General features: G+C 43.0%; 3 protein-coding genes across 3 annotated transcripts; 1 reads left to right on the top strand and 2 right to left on the bottom strand.

The window, feature by feature from the left end:
- Positions 1–17,246: 17,246 nt before the first annotated feature.
- N7532_006128 (uncharacterized protein) lies at positions 17,247–17,911 on the bottom strand (the record flags this gene model as incomplete). The annotated part of the gene is made up of 2 exons (XM_056618622.1): positions 17,247–17,743; positions 17,806–17,911. The coding sequence occupies 2 exons, from the start codon at positions 17,909–17,911 to the stop codon at positions 17,247–17,249; spliced, it is 603 nt and encodes a 200-aa protein (XP_056474781.1).
- A 252-nt stretch (positions 17,912–18,163) lies between these two features.
- On the top strand, positions 18,164–21,394 carry N7532_006127 (alanine--tRNA ligase; the record flags this gene model as incomplete). The annotated part of the gene is made up of 6 exons (XM_056618621.1): positions 18,164–18,254; positions 18,338–18,483; positions 18,541–18,567; positions 18,643–18,678; positions 18,748–21,156; positions 21,221–21,394. The coding sequence occupies 6 exons, from the start codon at positions 18,164–18,166 to the stop codon at positions 21,392–21,394; spliced, it is 2,883 nt and encodes a 960-aa protein (XP_056474780.1).
- Positions 21,395–24,203: 2,809 nt separating this feature from the next.
- On the bottom strand, positions 24,204–24,949 carry cyp3 (putative peptidyl-prolyl cis-trans isomerase; the record flags this gene model as incomplete). Its single annotated transcript, XM_056618620.1, has 4 exons — positions 24,204–24,395; positions 24,466–24,603; positions 24,670–24,815; positions 24,880–24,949. 4 exons carry the CDS (start codon positions 24,947–24,949, stop codon positions 24,204–24,206), a joined length of 546 nt encoding a protein of 181 aa, XP_056474779.1.
- Positions 24,950–25,448: the final 499 nt, after the last annotated feature.

Here is a 25,448-nt window from a genome sequence, read left to right as displayed (position 1 = left end):
AACGAAGGATAAAAAAAAGACCAAACATACAACAGCAGGGATTCGCATGTGGTCACCCACCATACTACTAACCTGCCGGCGTGTGGCTTAAGTACGGCTGAGCGGACGGGAAGCCCTGTTCTCCACACCCTATGGTCGTATGTACTACGAATAATCTTACAAGAAAATATATCTCCGCAAGCATCGACAACTGCTGACCCAAACCATGAAAGCTGAGCAACATGTCAGCATCGTAACCTTGGATAGTACCAAATTTTGTGGGTTCTGTCTGAATACCTGCGCACTTATATACACCCCTGGTTCACGTATCCTTTCTTATAGGTGCAGGCATTTCGATGCTGCGTTTTGGGTGCTTCTTGTCGTCCTCATGGTGGCACCAAGCCCATAGTTTCGGAGCCGCAGTAGGGATGACTGGCCAGCTGATGACCGGACTCAACTTTTAATTTCGCACTGGCAATTCTAACGTAATTCACCACCGAGTGAGCCCCACCGCCGAGTGAGCCACCCAACCAACTACTTTCTACTATTTAGTGCATTTTATCAACCATAACGCCAATATTTATTGATCAATCTCTAACTGGACACGCATGTCTGTTATGCCCTATATCCCCATATTTACCACATTTTGGTAGGCGTCGTTGCGATGGTGCTACAGCAGTTTGAATATGCTGCGTCGGTAGTGCTGGTACTGGTCCCGGCGCTTGTATGAGCTCCTGAACTTTCTGCACTGATAATCCTCCATCGTGCGATATATTTCTATTTGATCGACGTCGCTTTTGCTTCTTTTTCTCTAGCTCAGCGCGTAGACCCTGGTTTTCTTGCTTGGTAAAAAGTAGCTCTGTCATTACTTGCCCAAGCGCTAAGCGTTATATGCCTGGTCAACCACTTGTTTTGTAGGCGTTGGCGGACTTTCTGATCGATATTTCAGTAATGTTTTAGCTGATATTGCGCGCTTTGCGAGCTGCGCAAATTTTACAGGTGTTGTAGGGTAGCAAATGCTTGATCGGCTGAAGGTCGCTCGGGTACTGGTGTTGGCGTTCGAAGCTGAATATTAAGCATATTAAGCACTGGTTCTGGGTTTATTGGCACTAAATCGGCTGCTTTAAAGCTAGTTTTGATTGTATCCGATTTAAATGCGTCGGCACGAGCTTGGGGTATGCTGCATGGAAATCAAGCTTGTCGATATGGTTAATACCGAGCCGCATTTTCTGGTCAACTAAGCTTCCGTATGAGCGTTTAATAACTGCAAAACACCCGATATTGAGCGGCTGTAAAAGATGCGAGCTATGAGCTGGCATCCAGATCGGTATGATCTTATTTTCTGAGCAAAGTTGATCGAATTATGGTGTTAAATGACTGCCGTGGCCGTCGAGGATAGTAGTCGATATTGACCAATTGTACGGGGATTTGTCGATGGAATAACACTTTTTGAAGCCACCGAAGGCCTATTTCGTCGGTTGTCCACCCGTTTGCGCTAACCTCGAAGCGCCAGTCGGGTGGAATATTATCAAACCACGACTCTTTATAGACCTTGCCTTAAAGATAATCGTCGGTGGAAACGCCCACCCTGAAGCGCTGATTGACTCGATCGCGGTTACCCAGGTGCGATTTCCTGACTGTAGGACCGATCTTCGACCGTGATATTCTGCTCGCGTTAATAACTCTCGCGGTTGCGGTAAGGCCCATCGCGAAGCCAGTCTCGTCAAAGTTATAGATATCCTCCGATAGGATACCATATGTAGAGATCGCGGTTTGGACGGTAGTAAACCACTCGCGTAGGACCTTTTGGATCTTCCTGTTGTGCGCGCTCGTAATTATATCACCGTGAAAACCGAGATTTAATCTCTGGGTGGCGTTTGACAAATTTTGTGACCCAGTTTTGGCCAATCGGTGTAGTGTTGCTTGTACCGCGCGATGTCGTAGTAATAAATCAGCCATTTCTCGCACTGTAGAGGGTCCAGGCACTCCACCACTATCGTCCATTGATAGAATCCATTGTAGAAGTGAGTTATTTTCGATTTCTGTCAATTTATGGCCATTTGGGCGCATTTCAGCGCGACTTGTAGTACCGCGGAGCCGACGCGTGAGCGTACAACGGTTGACCTGGAATCGTTCTGCAGCCTGCCGAATCGAGCTGATTACCTTGTTTTTTATAGCGTGTATGGCCAAGAGATACGACCCTCTTGCTGTATAGCATTTTGGCTAGATCTGACGCGATTTAGAGACAAGGTTGTTGGTGGAAGATAGAGGAACGCATGGAGACGCGATTTTTTGGCTTGGTGGCTCACTCGGTGATGAATTACGTTACTACTATTATTAATTTAGAAGACTTCATATCTTATCTCTACAACATCTCTTTAATCTTTATAGACAATAATTTTAATAATAATTTTAACAGTAATGTAATATCTTTTACTTAGTCCTTGCAGTAAAATTTAATAGTAACAAGACTTTGTTGAGGTTCCAGGATAAGGCACCGAATTGATGCCTCATGCCCAACCTCTGTCGCCACGCATGTCCAGGGAAACGGAGGCACTGAGCTTGATATGCGCTTCAAGCGCTCTTGCCACCATTATATTCTACATTCGGGAGATCTTCATAGAAGAACCCCGACCGAGACCGATTATGAGGGGTTTACTACTGTCAGGGGCTTGCCGCCGGTTCAGGGATAGATACCCCGAGAATCGCATGTAGACAGTTTTAATACAACACCGTCAAAGTTCTGCTAAGTCATTAAGGTCGATTTGTCTAGCAGGCCCTCATTCTATATTCAGTGCTTCGTCGTAGCCCATCTCAACAGTCTTGATATAATATTAATTTTAGATTATGATCTAAAAGAAATAGATTAAAAAAGCTAGACTACATCATTACTGTTGTCCTAAAACCTAGTTAATATAGATTAGAAAAAATATAACAGAACATCCAACTAGATAAAGATTATGTTCTTTCAAAACGACTAATAAATAGATAAGAAAGGATATTCAATGTTAATTAATAATAAAACATCTTTAACATAGATCTTAGTATTTAACAATATATAATATCACAAACTTTTATATTAAAAGAAATTATTAGATTTATGTATCAGTTTATTTTGATATTTATTATACGACAAGTTATCTGAGAAATAGAGAGTTTAATTTAGTTTAAGGAAATTACAGAAATAGTATATATACAGTTAGTAATAAATCTATAATGAATTTAGAGTATGATATAGAGATATTCGGAATAATATAAAGTACAAGAAAATAGTTAGTCAAAATTATAGGTAATATTTTGACATATAATATACATCATAAGCATGTGTCGACATTCGGAGTCTATGACTTCGCTTAGCCATGTGCTGGACCCCAAATCGCATAGAAGATTAGATTGTGAGAACAGATAGATTGAGAGAAAACTGTCTCTGGAAGAATCTGTCTTTCTAATTAATCATGGGATCATTCTTGTGTAAATAGACCAAAATGGGAACAAACAGGATAAACATGGTAGAAAAGAAAGTGGGGTAAATATAATAAATCAATCATAAGAAAAAGACGTTTGCCTTTCATCTGATCTGTGGGACGACCCTCAAATAAACCTCGAGTCCTAGCCAATTAATCAGGTGAATTTGATTGCAGCCTTAAAAGTTAGGTGTTCAACCGTGTTAACTTCCAACAGCATGTATCTTATAGTTTATAGGGAATATATATTAATTAAATTCTAGCTATATTATAGAGTCTTTCAAATTAGTAGTCTTGGATGCTACAATTTATCCTGAACAGTAGATAGATTTCTCTGCATTTTTAATTCTTCTAGAAAACAGATCCTCGATTTCTTATCCTACATCCATCTTTTCAAAGCCATCATTATTATGTAATCTTGATATATAATTCGGGAATTGTTAGGGACACCGCAATTATGTCATCCAGGCTTACATCAGCCAACTAAGACGTGATCCTTTAGATTCCAGTAGTAGCTACTATAGCAACCAGATGCCATAGTAGCTATATTATAGCTATATGAAAATAATTATCCAACTTTACCACTTCTATCTACCATTCACTACCACTACCAGACCTACTGCTTCTATCACCACTGCTACCACCATTGCTTCAACCAAAATGGCCCTCCCCACTGCTGCTACCTTGTCTACTGCAGACATCACGGCTAACTACTGTAGCCACCACTACTATAGTCACCAGTACTATAGCGACCACTGCTACTACCACCACTGCTACCACTGCTGCTACCGATACAGCTATGCCCCCGGCTATGCCACCGCCACCTGAGGGGTCGTTTGACACCAAGGATCAGTTACTTCGGTACGGCAACATGCGCTATCTTATGGCTACGGTATTCCTACTATCCGATCTGATAAAGATCGATATATCGGTATTGGGTGCGATAGGGACGGTGTATACCATGACCGAATCAATGCACCTGAGGGTTCTAAGCGCCGCAAAACTAGTACGAGACGGATCGATTGTCCATTTCGTCTATATGGGAGCAAGAGCAGCAAAGCTAATACTGATGGTAAATGGATTTTAAGGGTCAAAAATCCCTCCCATAACCATCCACCTGATCACAATATGATCGCGCACCCTATAGCACGACAATTAACCCAGCATCAACGCGACACTATACAGCAATTGACGAAAATTGGCTCGATGCCCCGACAGATTATCGGCCTAATCAAGCAGCATACACCTAATGCATTGATTTTGCCTCGACATATCTATAACCAACGCGCTGTCGACCGAAGAGAGAAACTTCAGGACTATGAGCGATTAGAGTGGCTTCGTGGTCAGCTTATTCAGAGGCAATGGAGGCATATCTTTGAGCAAGACAGTGATGGGCATTGTACTTTCTTTATGTTTGCGCATCCTCGTTCCATCCAATATGCCAATCAATATAATAGGTAAGTTGATATCCTTGTTTGAATATATTTATTCTATACAATTAGATATAATAGGGTGTTTGTCTTAGATTGCACATATAAGACAAATAAATTTAAGATGCCCCTACTACATGTTGTTGGCATGTCACCGTCGAATTCGTCATTTAGTGTTGCTTTCTGTTTTATGAAGCATGAGCAGGATGGTGGCTACGTCTGGGCACTTAGGACCTTGTTTTCATGGCTTGATCCTATTTCTGATCCTCCAGTACTATGTACGGACCGAGAACTAGCCTTAATAGGTAATAAGGCCCCTAATCGATCTAATCTAATGACCTTATAATAACGTATTATAGGCGCTGTTCGTGAAGTGCAACCACTAAGCCCTCATTTGCTACGTATCTGGCATATTAACAAAAATGTGACAGAAAGTAAAGAGTTGCTTCGATACACAGGAGGCATATAATATATTTATGCGGGATTGGTTTGATCTAATCTATTCACACACCAAGGACTTATATTGGACGAAACTTAAGCAGATTTGAGGCTATATATAAATCATCCTATCCCCTCACTTATACTAAAGAAACATGGCTAACTTATAACGAGATGTTCGTGACTGCGTGGACTAGGCAATATCTCCATCTAGGTAATGCGGCTACCTCTCGAGTTGAAGGCTCACATGCAGCCTTAAAGCATTATATTATGGGGCATTCTGGTAATATCGTGCTTGCTTGGGAGCGTATTGACGAAGCTATAAAGGCACAGCTCGACGTCCTTTCATCTGAACTTGCATCAGATAAGATCAGAACCCTTACCTACTACTCCCAGCAGCTATATTCGGAGATAAAGCGCACAGCATCGCGCTATTCAATTAACCTAGTTAAAGACCAGGCTGATAAGACTAAACGAGCTACCCCTTCCGCCCCTTTAAGCCCTTGTACTAACGTTTTTACTAGGACTATAGGGCTTCCATGCGCGCATCGCATAGCTAGCCTGCTAAAAGACGGCCTGCCAATTCCATTAGCTGATATTCACCCTTTTTGGAGGACTGGCCTTAGCCCACGGGCAGGCTATTTACCTTTGCTTAATCCTCTATTCCCTGTGCCTAGATCGAAGGGTAAATCGGCTGCAAACGAGGCAGATAGCGATACAAGGACCACCAAACCGAAAAGGCACCAATCAAAGTGTTCTAATTGCGGAGTTGTAGGGCATACGCGGAGGACATGTGGCAAATGAGGGCCATGTATTCATTTTGTACGGAATTAGGCAATATACTAAAGGGAGAGGGGGGGGATAATGCTTCATATGCTTAAGCCTTCATGTAAAAGGTAGGGCACTATAAATCTAAGACGTCATGCGTTGGCTGATATAAGCCTGGATGACATAATTGCGGTGTCCCTAACAATTCCCATATGATTGAATCCTATTACATATATATTAATATGGTTTTATTTTTTAATCATATAATTAATACTAAATAAATATTTATATTGACCCACTATTTTAACATATTTAATAGAAATTTTGATAACTATTAATATAAAAGCTCTCAGGTTATTAAAATAGAATATAATATATTCGTCTAATCTTATAAGTTCAATATATGATAACGAGAGAAAATATAATTTCGTAAGTTCATTTTTAGATTTTGAAAAAAATAAGCTTATGCAATGAGAATCTCTTAAGATTGGTATATTTCAATTGGGAAGTTTAATAAGGAATACTCTTCACCTATAATTCAACACATATCTAAAAACTATAGTTGTTGCTATAAATCACTTGGAACTTAGTTTCCTACTATATATATATTCTTATCTCTCCATGGATTTCCCATATCTCTACTATATATACTAACTGTCAGCAATCGGGGTCTATGACTCGGCTAAGTTATGTGCTAGACCTCGAATAACGTGGAAAAATAAGATGGGTGAGAACAGATGATGGGATTGAGAGAAACTGTCTCTCAGGGTCTGACTGAGTATCTGCCTAACTAGCTAACGTTGGAATCAATCTATATAAATAGACCAAAATAGAAGCAAACAAGCAGACAAACAATATAAGCGAAAGCAGGGTAAATTTCGTACTTTCCCCTTTACACACGAGCTTCTCTTATTCCCCAGTGAGCTGACCAGGATTACATCACAGCCTTAGAAGTCAGGTGTGGAACTACTTTGACTTCCAACACTAACTATACGATAAGATAGCTAAAGTGTAGAGAAAGTAATATATGAAAAAATTTGTTTAGTACAATATTAACTTTATATCTAGAGATGATCTCATAGTTAACTTGGAGATATTCAGTACGTAATGAAGAGATTTGAAAATATCAAGTATAAGAATACGGTAGACAGTTAAAACTCTTAGTAATATTCCTAATTATGAAAATAATACCTATAAACTAGTATTACAATCCCTAAAGAGATTTCTTGCTACTATAAATGCTTTAATTCAATAAATTATACTTTCTCATCTTTATCCCATTAGTTTTAATCAAGTTCTTAACTAAACTAAACCATTAATTATTTATAGTAAATCAAAATAAAGTAATTAACTATTATTTCGGATTTTCAGAATTATATAAAAATAATAGCTTTCATAATTAATATATCTAAAATTAACAATTTTTTTTTCATATACCTAAATCATCTCTCAAAGAGGTGAAGAAATTATATAAAGAAAAAAGTATAATTGTAGAGGTTATTTTTGATAAATTAATATACAAACACCTGCCAGAAGTTTGGGCACACGCTAGTGATCTTAGCGCGTATTTTTCGCGTCCATTCCCAACCTTCTCTTTTCAGCTTTCTCCTACACATACAAAATACGTGGTTTCATCAAAGAAATCAGTGGAAGCCGTGGACGAGGGGCAGAAATCTCACCTGAAGCATGTTAAGCTATTATATACGCTTCTGAATTAGGCAATTTAGCCACGGAGATCGCTGCCGATTTTGGCGTTCATCGCCGCACGATATATAAAACACTTGAACGCTTCAAACACCAAACCGTTAAAACACTGTCTAGATCAGGCGCCCCTCGCCAATTTGGGCCGCCAGTTTCCCCGATACGTCAAAATTTTCACCCAAAGATATCCCTGGCTAGGCTATAAAGAGCTTACTGCCCAGATACCAGGGCACCCTCTTAAGTCAAATATTCGCCGGATTCTACGCAGTTTTAATCTAAAACGGTTCCGTGTGAGGCACTGTATACTTATTTCAGAGAGGGTAGCACGAATTCGGAGACGTTTTTGTCAGAAATAGCAATCGCAGAACCTAGAATGGCAACTTGGAAACATCATCTTTTCAGATGAATGTAGCATTCAATGGACACCTAATATAATCGCTAAATATGTTACTCGACTTGAAGGAGAAACATATAGGCGTGCTTTAGTCCTGATCGAGCCACATGTGAAGGATACTTCCCAATGGTATGGGCAGGAATATGGCTAGGTGGCCGTACAGAGCTAGTGGTGCTTAATCGGGACTACTCTAAGAATAAAAAGGGCGGTTACACCACAAATTCATATCTTGAAGTGCTCGAAAAGGAATTTGTTAAAACTTACACGCCTGATATGGTATTCCAGCAAGATAACGCGTGAATTCACGTGTCAAAAGTGGCAAAAGAGTGGTTTGAAACTCACGGCATACACGTCCTAGATTGGCCGCCACAGTCACCCGATTTAAACCCAATTTAGCCAGTATGGAGACTATCAAAAGAGAAGCTTTACCAAATGTATATCCAATGCTTGCCTGTTCAGGCAAGTCTGAGACCGATTGGGGGTTTTTCAAGGAGGCAATTTGCCAGGCTTGGGATGCATTAGACCAGAGGGTTATAGATAGCCTTATTTTGTCAGTGAATAAGCGAGCGCACGCAGTGCACCTCGCTAGTGGCTATTATAGACGCTATTGGAAAATTTCTTGAACAGAGAATTGGTTAACATACAAGTATACTAAATTTTGTAGTATAATATGTAGTGTGTGGTTCAATATATATATTTCTGTGGTTTATGGCTAGTGGGGCAAAATTACCTAATTTGGATGTATGCCCAAACTTCTGGTACGGGTCTTTAATTTTAAAATATTTTATCATAAACCGTAGAATTATATGTACATTGTTTAGACTTGTAGAGTGAATAATATCATTTTAGTAATTAACCTTATTGATTTTATATGTATCAGTAGGTTAGAGCTTCTCATATTTACAGTCTTTCTGATTATAATGAACTATTCTAAAACATTGAATATATATTTTTTTACTCAATACCTTTGCTCTTTTTATCTATATATCTATTAATGTATTAGATATCGAAGCGATCATTAATAATGTTATATCATCATATCTTAGACCCTAATTTGGAATACTTACTCTCTTAGTCCAATTTATTTTGTCTATTTTATCTTTGTTAAAACGTGTCAGCATTCGCTGGTATGCGATGACAAAGCTGACTGATGCAAAATCGTATAACCAGGAATGTGTGGAAGAAGAGTGAGATCAGTCAAAGAGATAGAACTGTCTAATTAACTAATAATGTAGCTAAGTAGATATATATAGACGGAAAATAGAACAAATAGTGCAAGCAAAATATGCAAGTGAAAAGGGGCACGAACAGGGGTAGTTTGATACATTAAACGCCATGCATCCAATGTGGCTTTAATATATTGGGCGCCACTTAAAGGGGAGGGTCAGTATTCAGAACTTCGGATGAACTATCGGCCGTCACTCCCAAGGGTGATCACGTGTGATTTCCCGACAACTACTATATATTAGGGAAATATACAAATACATGGTCGTATTTAGTAAATACTACTTGATTTAAATTAAATTGATCTATTTAATTTAGTATAATTAGATAATAAACCGTACTATTATCTTAATTTATAGCTAGTGTCTATATTGTTATACAATACTGATAAAAATGTAGAAAATAGAGATTTTAAGATTTAGAGCTGATATGAATAATTTAATTAGTATTCATATATTTAAAAATACTACTTCAAGTTTAAACTAATATACATATTGAACTAGACTACTAATAAACTGTTGGAAGTCAAAGTAGTTCAACACCTGACTTCCAAGGCTGTGATCTAATTCTGATCAGCTCACTGGGACTTAAAACTCAGAAGAGAGTCAGACCGTGGATAAAGGGAAAAATACGAGCTTAACCTCGCTTCTTTCTTACTGTGTTTGTCTGCCTGTTTGCTTCAATTTTAGTCTATTTATACGGGATTCATTCCAACGTTAATTAGTTAGGCAGATATTCAGTCAAACCCTGAGAGACAGTTTCTCAATCTCATCATCTGTTCTCACCTATCTTATCTTTCCACGTCATTTAGGGTCCAGCACATGACTCACTTTGTCATAGACCCCGAATGCTGACACAAACTTTAGTCAATAAAATGGAGGAATATTGATTTTATCAAATATATAGACTGTAATCTAAAATAGATAATCTTAGATAATTACATATCTATATGAATTATATAATTAGACTATTTTATAACGTAATCCACGGCCGACCTGTCCACACGGCCGACCTGTCCACTTTCGCGTCCAACCTTCCGGCAACATCTTTCAACGCGTTGTTTTTACACCACCAGCATACAAAATGCCTCTTTCCCAAGAAAATCGAATGCAAATGGCTATTGCGGCTTACAGAAACAAAAAAATTGGATCAAAATCAAGGCTTGCGGCAATATTTGGAGTGCCTAAATCCACCTTACTCTCTCGGCTGAAAGGAATCAAACCACGGTCGGAAACACGCGCTAGCGGCCATAAATTAACAGCGACTGAAGAAGAAGCACTAGTTAAACGGATACTAGATGCTGATAAACGAGGATTTTCAATTCGGCCAGAGTTTCTACGTGGAATGGCGCAGAATTTACTCCAAGCGCGTCTACAGGATCCTTCAGCAACCCTTGGGGTTAACTGGGCCTACTCCTTTACAAAACGCCGCCCTGAAATACAAACAAGATATAACCGGAGGATTACATACCAGCGAGCAAAGCAGGAGGATCCAAAGGTTATAAAACAGTGGCTTGCGACCGTACGCGAAGCTATTCAAGAACATGGTATCCATGAGGATGATATCTGGAACTTTGACGAAACCGGCTTTGCAATGGGACTCTGTTCAACCTCTTAAGGTTATTACTGCGGTAGATCGTAGTGAAAGACCTCGGAGAGTTATTCAGGGAAATCGCGAATGGGTTACAATCATTGAATGTGTGAGCTCGAAAGGCATTTCTATACCTCCATGGGTCATCTTAAAGGCTGGATCTCACCAGGCCGCTTGGTATCAAGAGCCTGCTATCAAGAATGGCTGGGTTCTTGCAAGAAGCCAAAATGGCTGGACAACAGATGAAATAGGCCTTGCTTGGCTAAAAAGAGACATTTGAGCCATATTCTAAACGCCTTTCAACCGGTGCGAAGCGATTACTTATTCTCGACGGCCATTCTAGCCACCAAACTGCAGAGTTTGATGCTTTTTGCAAAGAGAATGCAATTATCTGTCTCTGTATGCCTCCTCATACCTCTCATCTACTACAACCACTCGATATTGGTGTTTTCGGCCCGTTAAAACATTCCTATGGGAAATTGGTTGAAGGAATGATGACTGCCGGCAACAATCATATCGACAAGGAAGACTTCCTACACCTATATCCTCCTGCACGCGAGATGGTTTTTAATCTAGAGAATATACGGAATGGCTTCGCAGGAGCTGGTCTTAAGCCACTTAACGAAGATCGGGTCCTCGAAAAGATTACATTTCAACTTCGGACGCCAACACCACCTCTTGTCGAAGGATCAATATCCTCTACTTTTCAAACACCTGAGAATCCTCGCCAGCTATATCATGAGGTCTGTAGTCTACAGAGAAGCCTTCGAAAAAGAATGCTCTCTAGTAGCCCAATTTCTCATATTCAACATCTTGAAAAGGCTGCGCAGATGGCAATGAACATGAACGTTCTTCTCCAACATTCTTAGAAATCAAGGTTCTACGCGATGAGAATGAGCGGAAACTGAAAAAGAAGGCAAGAAGGCGTGGTAAGATAGGCGACGATCTCTTTTTATCTAGAGATGAGGGTCAAAATCGCGTTCAGCAGCTTGATACGCAGCCGAACGAGCAACATAGTGAGCCTACTACTAGGCCATGCCAGCGAGCTCCACGGCGCTGCAGTGGGTGTGGGACTATAGGACATACTGTAAGAAGTTGTCCTAGTAAATAGCTATATATTCAGCGATTAGATAGTCTAATATAATTTTGTCTCGTGGGTGAAAAGCCGCAATTTTATTGAGGGTGCGGTGAAAGTGGACAGGTCGGCCGTGTGGACAGGTCGGCCGTGGATTACGTTAATTTATAATATTATATAATAGGGTGATTCATATAGCTAGAAAGAAAATACTATATCATGTTAATATTCTTATAACGTAGTTCCCAAGCGAGTGACGCAGCTCACCAAAAATTGCGTCCTGACGTGTACCCACTATCTTCAACTACCCGCTATATCACCAAACCAGGCTCAATCAAGCCATGATTCGACTGATCATGAGGGCAGGGTCTACTGGCCTCAATACCCTTCACAATGATAAATTTCTGACCAGTCGCGCTGCTGCTAAGATATATAGTATATCTGAAGCTACAATCCGCCGCCGACATTCAGGCCAGTCTCTCGCGCGAATACATGCGCTAATAGTCATAAATTTACTAGGTTTAAAGAAAACTCGCTTGTACGGTGGATACTCTCAATAGATTTCCACGTGCAGCGCCTACGCCCCTAACAGTGAGGGATATAGCTAACTGTATTCTATTTGCTGACCGTGGAAACAAACTCCTCTCCCCCAACTAATACTTAGAAACAACCTAGGCATCAAATTAATTAATCGCCAAAGAGAGCTTCAAACATACTTCTTAGCACGCTACGACTATCAACAACGTGCTCAAAATGAGGACCTAAAGGCCTTACGTGAGTGGTTTAAAACCGTCCAAAACGTGATTGATAAGAACAGGATCTAATTATATAATATCTACAACTTTAATAAAGGCTACATTTACGATAGGTCTCATAGTAGCACAAAACTTGGTTACTTAAGCAAAGTATTATACTTGACGGGCAATTCCATAGCCTAGATATTGTGAATTGGAGACTATTATTAAGTTAATTAGTGTGGCTACTTTTGCTCTCTTATAATATACAAAATTTAAAAGGTAAGAACTCTAATATTAGTTAGCTTGATAGGCTTCTAAAAGACTAGCGAATCGAAGTCTCTCTAAATAGCTAGACTCTAATTAGAATTGGTATCTATTGGCGTCAAAATCTATTTATCCTATTCGTCTTAACTCAGATAAAAGGGCACTATTTCCGTCTGCTTCTCAGTAGTCATAGAAGCTATCAAGTCCTTGATTTTGATCGAACTTTTGCTGGAAATACAGTCATCGCACTCTACACATCCCACTACGTACCGTCATATTTATCCTATCTTCTCAACCTCTGGCTAGATATTAGATATTATACTGTTCTTAAGCGCTCTTATAGTTATCTAATTACTAATTAAGCATGGCTATAATTCAACTATATCAACAAGCTAGATTTCCTAGCAGAAAACCATCAAATATATAAAGATACCTTAAACTAGAGGCTATCCAAAATAGTTTCGCAGCAGCAGGTCTAGTCCTATTAGACCTAGAATGAGTATGTTCAAAGCTCAATATCTCTCTCTCCACACTAACACACCCACATAACCGATATACTATAGCTGATTAAGTCAGTTCAGCTCAAAAACATTGCAAACAGTGGTATAGCTCCAAAGTATAACTATATCTTCACTCAAAGTATTACTAAAAAACGATCAAGGCCATTCCCATGGCACGCCGTCCGTCGGCATTCACAGATGACCATTCAACAGCATCCTTGAAACCCCTCTCACCAGGACCACCGGCGCCGGGGAAGTCCCACGGCGGAGAGTAGAAGCCCTTTTACACTATCTAAGATCGCCCTAGATCAGATAATTAAGTATAGCTATCTATCAATACATACTACTATATTACTAGCACAGGAATATGCTAATGTACGGGCCGCATATAAGAAGAAACGGGAAAAACGAGCACGAACAAATCGCCTAGTTCAATGCGAATAGGGCCTACCACCACTAGTACAGCCAGTGCAGCCGGTTAAACAGCCACTACACACCTAGTTAATTCAATTATCGGCTATTTAGTTACCTGGTACCCTAATAGATTCTTATTTGAATTTAAAAGTGTATTTGGCAGTTTATATTATTTTAAAAAATAGAGGGGTAGGCGGTGTGCGTCACTGCTTGGGAACTACGTTGTACTAAAATCATCTAATAATGATGAGATAACGTATTCAACCACCGAGCGGCGAATCCCAAAACACATAGTAAATAGGATAAAATACAGCATAATATCTCAACAGAACCAAGGTAATTTTGCCGTATCCTAGATTTGCTAATGTTTTTTAGTATCGAAAAAAATATATACCAATGCGGAGGTCATCTAATTTATTATTTAATCATGTTACTAAAAATTACGTGGTATGAACTGTCGAAAGATATACATCTTCATATTATGATAAATATAAATCATTTTAGACCTCATCGATATATCAGGTATGCTACAATAATGAATAAGGTACAATAAGACCCTAAAAGAACTCTTAGTTGTGGAGATATTATGTTATATTCTATCGCATTTACTATGTGTTTTGGGATTCGCCGCTCGGTGGTGTTCGCCACTCGGTGGTTGAATACGTTAAGTATCAGTGATACTAACAATATATAGTTTAGAAAATGAGAGTTTTAAATGAACCCCACTCTATAGTTCAAAGAGTAAAAATTATCATGGATAGCTTTGATTTCCTAGAGTAATTAATTATATTTAAAGAACTACGAATACAGAAGACCTTTAGTTTATTAAAGTATATGTCGACATTCAGGGTCTATGACTTCGCTTAGTCATGTGCTGGACCCCACATGGGATAAAAGATAAGATGGGTGAGAACAGATAGACTGAGAGAACTGTCTGTCGGTCTAATCATGGGATAATTCTCGTATAAATAAACCGAAATGGGAACAAACAGGATAAACACGGTGAAGAAAGCGGGGTAAAGCGGGGTAAATCACTCATAATAATAGAAGTTCACCGTTGTTCTCATCCGGGGGGCTCCAATGAATCTCGAGAATTGATCAGGATAATCTGATGGTAGCCTTAGAAGTTGGGTGTTGAACTGTCTTAACTTTTAACACCTAAGATATATAAGTAGTACCAAAAGATTTAGCTAGGGCAATAGAAAATAAAATATATGAAGAGAGAAGAGATAACAAAAAGGTATGATTATAAGTAGCAGAAAAGTAAGCTGTAAGTGATTCATAAATAATACTATATTTTTTAGTGGGGTTACAATTAGATAGAGGGGTGTTATAGGATTTAGTTCCTAATAATACTAAAATTTAAATGTATAATATTTGATAGAAATCTTGTCAGCATTCGCTGGTATCCGATGACAAAGCAAGTTGACTGATGCTAAATCATATAACCAGGAATGTGTGGAAGAAGAGTGAGATCAGTCAAAGAGATAGAAATTGTCTGATTAACTAATAATGTAACTAAGTAGGTATGTATAGACCGAAAATAGAACAAATAGTGCAAACAAAATATGCAAGTGAAAGGGGGCACGAACAGGGGTAGTTCGATACAAACGCCATGCATCTAAATGTGCTTCAATATATTGGACGCCACTCATAGGGAAGGTTCAGTATTCAGAACTTCGGATGAACCATCGGCCGTCACTCCCAAGGGTAATCACGTGTGATTTCCCGACAATAATTATATAATAATAATTACATGAACATGATAAGAACATTGTTTAAATAAATATAAACTAGAAATTATAATATATATATAGTGTTGGAAGTTAACACGGTTCAACACCTAACTTCTAAGGCTGCGATCAAATTCACCTGATCAATTAGTTTGGACTCGAGATTTATCGGAGGGTCGGCCCCCGGATGAGAAAGGCGAACTTCTTCCTCACTATGTTTATCCTGTTTGTTTCCATTTCGGTCTATTTCTACGAGAATGATCCCATGATTAGTTAGACAGGCAGATTCTTCCTGGGACAGTTCTCTCTCGATCTATCTGTTCTCACAATCTTATATTTTATCCCATTTTGGGTCCAGCACATGACTCGCTTTGTCATAGACCCCGAATGCCGACACTTATCTTATAACTAATAGTATAGCCTATAACCAGCAAAGTATTCATATATAATTATATATAGTTATAGTAAGTAAGACTAGTACTTTAAAGGTCTGTAGGTAACTATGATTTAAAAACAGTATATTTTATCTATGATCCTATATATGGCCCCCCTAAATATTATCAGTACTAGTTACTAACAGAAAAACTTCTTAGAAGTATGTATCAATATTATAAGTTTATATATAGTATATATTGATTAGTATTCTCTACTTTAATTCTGATGCCTTAAAGATATTAGTCTGCAGAGTAAAGTAAAGTATGGAGATTGATGTTTCCGCACCCCTGTCCTGGGTTGCTCGGATAGAACTTAAAGAGCCTTGGCCAAACATGGTACTAATTTCGACGCCTATACTGCATGCCGCATCAAATATGTTCTTGAATATTGATAACCTAAAGCCCTTATGTAACCTACTGCCAGGTTCATTGCTCAGTGACCAGTCATCTATCTGGTCAGCTATTCGGTCATCTATGCGATCGGCTGTCTGGCTAGCTAACTAGTACTCTGGAAAGTGATCACGCTATGCTAAAAGGAATAGGCCTAGGTTAAAAAAGATTATTTCCCCCAGAGAGCAGATTCACTTTTCGACACAAATAGCCTGGACACCCAAGTGTAGAGAAAATAGCCAGGTTGGCTGGCGCCAGGTGACTAGGTGGTAGGCAAGAGGGACTTAGGTAGGATGCGTGTATTCTTGTAAACACAAGATTAACGCTCAAAGAACTCAGGCGTATTGGTCTCTAGGTGAGGAGTCTGTATCAATTACCTAAACTAAATTAGAATAGTTCTTACAAAAAGTTAAAGTAGTTAGTCCACATAATGCTTAAGCAAGGCATTAAACAAAAAGAGGTTGGCCAGTAAACATTTTCACTCATAACATCTGATATTCTATCTAAGTAACTTCTCACTCGCAACTAACCCATCGACCCATCCAGATTTCCAGTCATAACCATAGCTATATGGCAGAGAAAACTCAAGATGGACGTGGTATCCGTTGATGCGGAATGCCATCAGGCGACTCAGCCATCAGCGCCTCTAGATCCAACCTAGCCCCGTGGTCGACGTCACCCTGCCCAGCTCAGGGATATTCTCACTCCAAATCATGAATCCCCATCAATGTCCATCGGATCGTCACCACAGGCGTTAGTAGAAATATTAGAAATGTACCCAAAACTCGAAGTGTTGTTTGATGGTGGCCGCGAGGTGTCATTGCCTGAGGAAAGGTCTAATTTTTGGCTCTTGCTCGCCCGGGAGCGTGCCCTTGATTCAATAATTGCTCTCCGTACACTATCCTGCTCCCTTGGAACTGACAACGAGGATGGTTCGGTGTACAAAACCAGCTCCTTTCCTTGTGACGAATCATTTGCCAATACCGAGTCGGGCACTGAGAGCATACGTGCAGCAAGGGGAGAGAGCACGAGAGAACCTGGAGCAACATCTGAGTCGGCCAATTCCCGGTCGAGATCATGAATGTAGGTGGTATGTTTTGTGTCATCGAGAAGCATGGAGTCGCCCAGAGTTGAAGATGAGTAGTCCGGGAAGGGATTCTCGCCGCATCTGGCCCGAGCACCTGGGCCTGACCCATCATTATGACTGTCTACAAAGCAGAGACGCATGTCAACTTCCACTCTAGTCGTCCAGTCCATTTTAAAGACTTACCTAGTTGGAGACGGCCAAGTCTCTTGGTCAGTGGTTGAGCACCATCCGGGTCACCTTCCGCGGGGCGCTTTTTGCCGTGTTGGGACTTTTCATCACTCCGCGCCATCCACAACACCCCCCTGGTTGATTCTTGAGGTACCCTGAACAGGCGGCGATCAGAGAGAAACGTGTGCTGGACCGGGGCGTGGGAAGCAGGACGCATTCATCACCGGGGAGCTCGATGCGGGTTCCTGGGGTTCTGAGGGGGGAGCTGGCTTTGACTCATATCTTCGCGCCCCGACTTCCCAGAACCTTCCACCCTTCTCGCTTTGTCCACACTCCAACACCCACCCCAACCCAGCCACCCACGCTTGCCAGGATGGCTTCCGAGAATGGCAGTCCTGAATGGACAGCCCCACGGGTCCGTGAGACTTTCCTCGACTTCTTCAAGCAGAATGGCCATACATTCGGTGAGTGATTGACCCCGCGATCGTTTCAAGCCCCTCCTTCGCCCATGAACATGGCTGACCAGTCGCTCATTTTCTGTCAACAGTTCCTTCCTCGGCCGTTGCGCCCCTTTCTGACCCAACTCTCCTCTTTACCAATGCTGGAATGAACCAGTTCAAGTCCATTTTTCTGGGAACAGTGGATCCACAGTCAGACTTTGCAAAGCTTCGGAGCGCGGTTAACTCACAGAAGGTAACGGAATTCCTTAACATTTGCCAGACATGAACCCTGAGCTGACAACATGACAAGTGCATTCGGGCTGGTGGAAAGCATAATGTGAGTCGTGAAGCCTACACGCCTCGATATCTATATTTTTTCCTCGGCTCACTAACCCGCCATTTACCTTGACAGGACCTGGATGATGTGGGCAAGGATAGTTATCACCATGTGAGTGTTTCCAATCTCTACACTTTCCACGTCTCCTCTTCGGATGTGCAATTAATGCCTCTCGCTTAGACCTTCTTCGAAATGCTCGGTAACTGGAGCTTCGGTGACTACTTCAAAAAAGAAGCTATCTCGTACTCTTGGACTCTTCTGACCAAGGTCTATGGACTGCAACCCGATCGCCTCTATGTAACCTATTTCGAGGGTAACGAGGCGGGTGGCCTGGAGCCTGATCTGGAGGCAAAAGAACTATGGAAATCCGTGGGAGTTCCCGAGGACCATATTCTTCCCGGCAACATGAAAGACAATTTCTGGGAAATGGGTGACCAAGGCCCCTGTGGACCTTGCAGCGAGGTGCACTATGATCGCATTGGTGGTCGCAACGCTGCCTATCTGGTTAACCAGGATGATCCAAACGTTCTGGAGATTTGGAACAACGTCTTTATTCAATACAACCGCGAAGCAGATCGCTCCCTCAAGCCGCTCCCCAACAAGCATGTTGATACTGGACTGGGATTTGAGCGGCTGGTGTCAGTTCTTCAGAACAAGTCATCCAACTACGACACCGATGTTTTCACGCCCATTTTCCAGGCTATCCAAAATGTCACTGGTGCTCGAGAGTACCGCGGCCAGTTTGGAGCCGACGATCCTGATGGCATAGATACTGCTTATCGTGTGGTTGCCGACCACGTGCGCACGCTCATGTTCGCAATTTCTGATGGAGTCGTCCCTAATAACGAAGGCCGGGGCTATGTGATTCGTCGTGTTCTTCGTCGCGGGGCCCGATTCGCTCGCAAGTACTTCCAGGTCGAAATCGGTGGCTTCTTTTCGAAGCTTGTTCCCACCGTTGTTGAGCAGCTTGGTGAAATGTTCCCCGAACTGACGAGGAAGCAACAAGATGTGATGGAGATACTGGACGAGGAGGAATTGTCGTTCGCCAAAACACTGGATAGGGGCGAGCGTCAATTTGAGCAATACGCCCAGCAGGCCAAAGTCAAGGGTTTCGAAAAGCTCCACGGTGCAGACGTCTGGCGTCTTTATGACACGTTCGGATTTCCCGTTGACTTGACTCAAATCATGGCCGAGGAACGTGGCCTCCGTATCGATGATGCTGAATTCGAGGAAGCGCGGCTGAAAGCCAAGGAGGCTAGTAAGGGACAGAAGAAAGCTGCCGCAAATGCTTTGAAACTCGACGTCCACGACTTGAACAAACTGGAGAAGATGAAGGATGTTGTCAAGACAGACGACTCTGCTAAGTTTGGCAAAAGTAATATCACTGCACATGTGAAGGCTATTTACCACGGGAGGGACTTCCATGACAGCACAGATTGTGCCTCTGAGGGCGGACTACTCGGTGTTATACTCGACTGCACTAACTTTTATGCCGAGCAGGGTGGCCAGGAAAGTGACACAGGCAAAATCGTCATTGATGGACAGGCTGAGCTAGAGGTTGGAGATGTCCAGACTTATGCAGGATATGTTCTCCATACCGGTTTCATGAAATATGGTACTCTCTCTGTGGGCGACTCTGTCATTTGCGAATACGACGAGCTTCGCCGTTGGCCCATCCGCAATAACCATACCGGCACTCATATTCTCAACTTCGCATTGAAAGCGATCCTCGGTGACGGAGTCGATCAGAAAGGCTCTCTTGTGGCAGCCGAGAAGCTTCGATTTGACTTCTCTCACAAGGCCGCGGTGTCTGATGCAGACTTGGAAAAAATCGAAGCCAAGGCTACCGAGTACATCCGACAGAACTGCGCCGTGTATTCTCAGGATGTGCCTCTGGCAACCGCTCAGCAGATAACCGGTGTTCGGGCAGTTTTTGGTGAAACCTACCCAGACCCTGTCCGTGTTGTTTCTGTCGGAGTTGAGCTGGAGGAAATCCTGCGAAATGTCAAGGACCCCCGCTGGGAAGAAGTCAGCATCGAGTTCTGTGGCGGGACCCACGTCCAAAAGACGGGAGACATCAAGGATTTGATTATTCTGGAAGAGAATGGCATTGCCAAGGGAATTCGCCGCATCATTGCTGTCACTGGTGAGGATGCTCACGAGGTGCAACGCCTCGCTCATGACTTTGGAAATCGTCTGAACAGGCTGGACGCGATGCCTCTTGGCCCCGAAAAGGAGCGTGAAGCCAAGCAAGTCCAGGTGGACCTCAACCAACTTGTTATCTCAGCGGTCCAGAAAGCTCGATTCCGTGAACGTTTCACTGCTATCAACAAACAAGTCCTCGATGGCCAGAAAGCCCAACAGAAGCTGGAGGTCAAGCAGGCTGTGGAGGCTATTAACTCCCACTTCCAATCTTCAGAGAACAAAGATTCCTCATGGCTTGTTGTGAAACTTCCCATGCCAGCCAGTGCGAAGGCTGTCAGCGAATCCATCAATCACGTCAAGTCGAAAATGCAAAACAAGAATGTATACGTGTTGGCTGTTGACTCTGAGCAAAGCCGCGTTGCCCATGGTTGCTTTGTCTCGAAGGTAAGTCACCTCATCAACCATTCGCTTTCTGATGAAAGATTTGAGGCTAATATTGGATGTCTAGGAGCTTGGTGACCAGGGTGCTTCTGCGACGGACTGGGCTGCTGTTGTTTCTGGTGTTGTTGGAGGCAAGGCTGGAGGGAAAGGGTCGACTTCCCTGGGCAACGGTACTAACCCGGACAAGGTCGACGAAGCCGTTTCTCTTGCCTCGGACTACCTAAGCAAGTTCAAGCTCTAAATTAGCTCGTTGAAAGCACTGTGCAGTTGCGGGTCAAGTTGTGAAGCGCGGCAGATCAATCGACCAAGAAAAAAAGTTTGAGAATATAGCTTAAAATTGAATACTTGTTAATGGCAACTATAGCCCAAATCGCCAGGCCGTGATGCTTTCGATTTTTATTTTTGCAATCTTTTGGAGTATTATGTATTACAGCAACCCCTTTCCTGAATTTTCAGATCAACTAGTACTTCAGACTCCCTATCCTATGAGTAGTAAAAATGAATAGAATCCTACTCTGCTTAGGAAATCTTGTGTGTAGAGTGGGTGACTAGGCTGCTCGTTAAGTCGGGAAATGACCAGGTGGACAATTAAACAGGTGATGAGCAAGGGGTCGGATTATAGGTAGATGATGATGAATTCATTTGCCCGATGTAGCTCGCTCTATATATATGCTGCTATGCGGGAGTGCTGTCAGGCCCGCCGACAACTGGAAAGTGGTCGCTAGCCCACATGACGATCAAAAGAGACTCGCAACCCGAGCCACTGTTTGGTCGCATCGAATGTAAAGTTGAAAAAGGACAAAGGAAACAGATGCGTAGGTGCGTAAAGCACTCGAACCACATGAAAATGAACGTCGCTGGTCCTCACCTTCGCTGGGACCATTCCTCTTCACCCAAACTCTCTCGCCGTATCTCCTCATTCCTACTTCAACACACTTCTTCATCTCTCTCACGCAACCTCCTCAGCGGTTGGCTGCCGCTTGCGCGTACGCTTGGATCAAGGGAGCACAGCGGACCTGGCACTGCACTCCTAACGGGCACCATCCTTCTTCTTCCACCACACTGTTCTAAGGGGTCATTTACTTTCTTCTGCTTCTTCTGTACCCAAAGCAATTGGATCAACTGCTTGGAATTGGCTCAAGAGACCTGTTCTGGCCATAACCTCAGCTACAACTGTGCGCGCCTCCGGCCGCGTCAGGGGTTCGTCTCGTCGGAGAGCGATCTTCAGTACGGATAGGGCACTGCGCATCCAGTCGCGCTCCTCTTGGTGCAACGGGCACTCAAGGACATGAATCGCCGTCTGGTTGCCTAGGTTGCAATCGCACCGTGCCGACTCTCGTTGGTTGATACGAGCCAGATAGGCACCCAGACCTATTCGACCAGAGCGTAACTGTATCAGAATTGACGCAGTTGCTTTGCGTATACCTGACCAATATTCTAGTGTCTTCTTCGTCGGTGCCTCGATCAGCCGCTTAGTCGGTCGACCGGTCTTCTCCGTTGCCCACGCTCTGCCACTCAATCTTTGCCTCAGTGCGAAACCGACGCTTGGCCGCGGCTGCGAGGCGAATATATCGGTTGTGAGGGTTCTGTGGTTCATGGGGTTCTTGGGCAGCTTCTTTTGCATGTTGGTCCACGATCTCGTTGCCTAGCACCCCTTGGGTGAGCTGGAATCCACCTGAGTTCGGTTCGGATTCCCCGCCCCGCCAATCGGTGGATTAAGTCCAGACATCCTGCCAGGTAGACTTGACCTGAGGGCATGTGCGGTCGGCTGAGCGCTTTCAATGCTGCTTGGCTATCTGAGAAGAATACCAGGTCATTCCTCGACTGTCTGGCCCAGGGGTCTGCACTGCTCAGAACCGACTCGAGTGCCATCTCTATGGCGCGCAGCTCCGCAGCATACACGGCAGACGTGTTGTCGTCACCCATCTGACTATGGACGACGTGATCTTCACGATCAATCACTGCGGCGGCTCCTACCTTCCGTTCGATTCCACCTCCGTCGGTATATATAATCAAGGGTCTTTCTCTTGAAGCCTTGATTGAGATCTGCTCATGATGATCTACAGCGATCTCTCTGTCTTCGATGATCACCTCCGGCGGCGCTTGCCATGGTGCCAGGACGAATGCCTTCCGACTCTCCCAGTTCCCTGCCAAAGTTCCCGGGGGAGCCGTGAGGCATCCGCCCATCTTCCAAGCTTGCGCCTCCATCGGTGTCCATCCGGCCCAGTCTCTCTCAGCCGCTGGTCGACGTCGATGCATTGTTGGTGGAACAGCGAATACCGGTCCCGTTCGTAGCCGTAGGGCCGTTTCTTTCACGAGTCGGTTCATATGAGTCGAGATAGGTGGCAGATGAAGCTCTATATTCAGAGCTTCCGCTGCTGTAGTTCTGAAGGCTCCACTTATGAGGCACGCAGTCTGCTTTTGGATGGCTACAAAAGGTTGGCTGATTGTGCGTGCCTTGGATTTACTAATGAGCAGAGGTTGATACCACGCGGAGACACCAAAGAGCATCTGTGGGACGATAACTGCTTGGTAAATTCTGCGCATGGCGTAGAGTGAAGCTCCCCATGTTGAGCCTGCTAGGCTCCGTAGTGCTTGAAGCGAAACGCGTGCCTTTTCCACTGCATTATCACGATGATGGTGAAATTCCAGACCGGGAACCAGCCAGTAGCCGAGGTATCGCTCAGCAGTTCTCGTCGCCATCACGGTGTGTCCTCGTAGAGGCAGCGGCGTGTATTATAGGTAGATTACAAGGAAGATCATTCAGAAAAGCAAGACTGTAGCTGGCACTATGTTTGGGCTGGGTTCTTGATGCTTTAATGGAGGGAGTGTGGTGGTAACATTCCATTTTGCTTAATTGATTTTTGTTCTATTTCATTTCATTTCATTATCCTATCAGAAAAGAATAAAACTCTTATCAGCCGAGCTGTTTAGGATACCAAGGCGACTCGGTTTGTATGATAGCTCAATTATATGGTAGCAATCAGGCACACAAGACAAGCTACTCTGAATGGTAATGGAATGGCCGGCTGATGAGCTGGTTGTTTTCTTTACATTTCCCCGCACTGCACAATCGAGACATCTTGGTTCGGTTTGTCCCTCGTTGTTCGAGTGTGCTCAACCATGCGGACCACATCCATTCCGTCGATAACTTGACCAAAGACCACATGTTTATTGTTCAAAAATGGAGTGGCTGTGGTTGTTATGAAGAATTGGCAGCCATTGGTGTCCGGGCCTGAGTTCTGAAGATATTGTCAGCCTGAGGTATTTCTCGAAGACGGGGATAAGAACGAGCTGGCAAAGGAGACATACGGCCATGCTGAGCAAGCCCGGTCGGTCATGCTTAAGTGTGAAATTTTCATCGGCAAACTTTGGGGTGCCGAAGATAGTGCAGCTTCCTGTCCCATCCCCATTGACAAAATCGCCGCCTTGGATCATGAAATCTTTGATCTAAAAGCCAAGTCAGTTGATCATATGCGACCTTTGGATCAAAGGGGATGTTGTATTATCACGTACAACCCGATGAAATTTGCTCCCCTTGTAGCCTTGGGGTTGTCCCTTGGGGTTCTTGCTCTCCCCCGTGCAGAACTGACGGAAATTCTCTGCGGTACGTGGTGTGACACTGGCAAAGAGCTCCATTTTGACTCGACCGAGTGCCTCTCCTACGACCTTGAGTTTAGTGGGTGTTATACGAACGATTAAGACTTTTCTTGGTATCGAGCCTACCTGCAAGAGCGACATCAAAGAAGACTACCGGGTTGGCAGCTTCGTTTGACGGTACGGTTGAATCGGCCATGACCAGGTAAGGTGAAGGGGTAAAAGGATGTAGTGGTACTTTCAATGGGGAAGATGCCGACGTCGACGGTAACATCTCCCGCCATCACGCACTTCCATACCTTCAAACCCTTGATAGTGTCACCTCCACCTCCCTTGAAAATATCGCTCGAATTTCAGTGACAAAGAGGGATCTTGAAATATTATTGCTTTAATTTATTATTATTATTGTTATCATTAATTATTGTATTTTATTTCCACACGCTCTGGGCCGTTTCTCCCCCTTCGGTTGACCCAGCCCCAGCCGAGTTCCCGTGACCTTTCAGCCTCAGGCCTCCTCCCCCATCGCGATCCGCATGCGTCCAGCCTTCCCCGTTGCTTGACAACCTTTCGCGAGATCCACCTCGAAAGTGGCGGTATGAACCAGGCTGGCATCGCCTGGCTAAACAGCAAGAGTTCGGCTGAGTCCTCTTGGTGCTTTGTGTATCCCTTACGGCTCATCCTCCACCCGGAACGCCTTT

The sequence above is a fragment of the Penicillium argentinense genome, assembly GCF_028826775.1.
Source record: "Penicillium argentinense strain IBT 30761 chromosome Unknown utg000005l_segment0_segment0, whole genome shotgun sequence".
NCBI lineage: Eukaryota > Fungi > Ascomycota > Eurotiomycetes > Eurotiales > Aspergillaceae > Penicillium > Penicillium argentinense.
The sequence above is the reverse complement of the archived record's forward strand: the minus strand, read 5'-3'. Positions and strand labels throughout refer to the sequence as shown.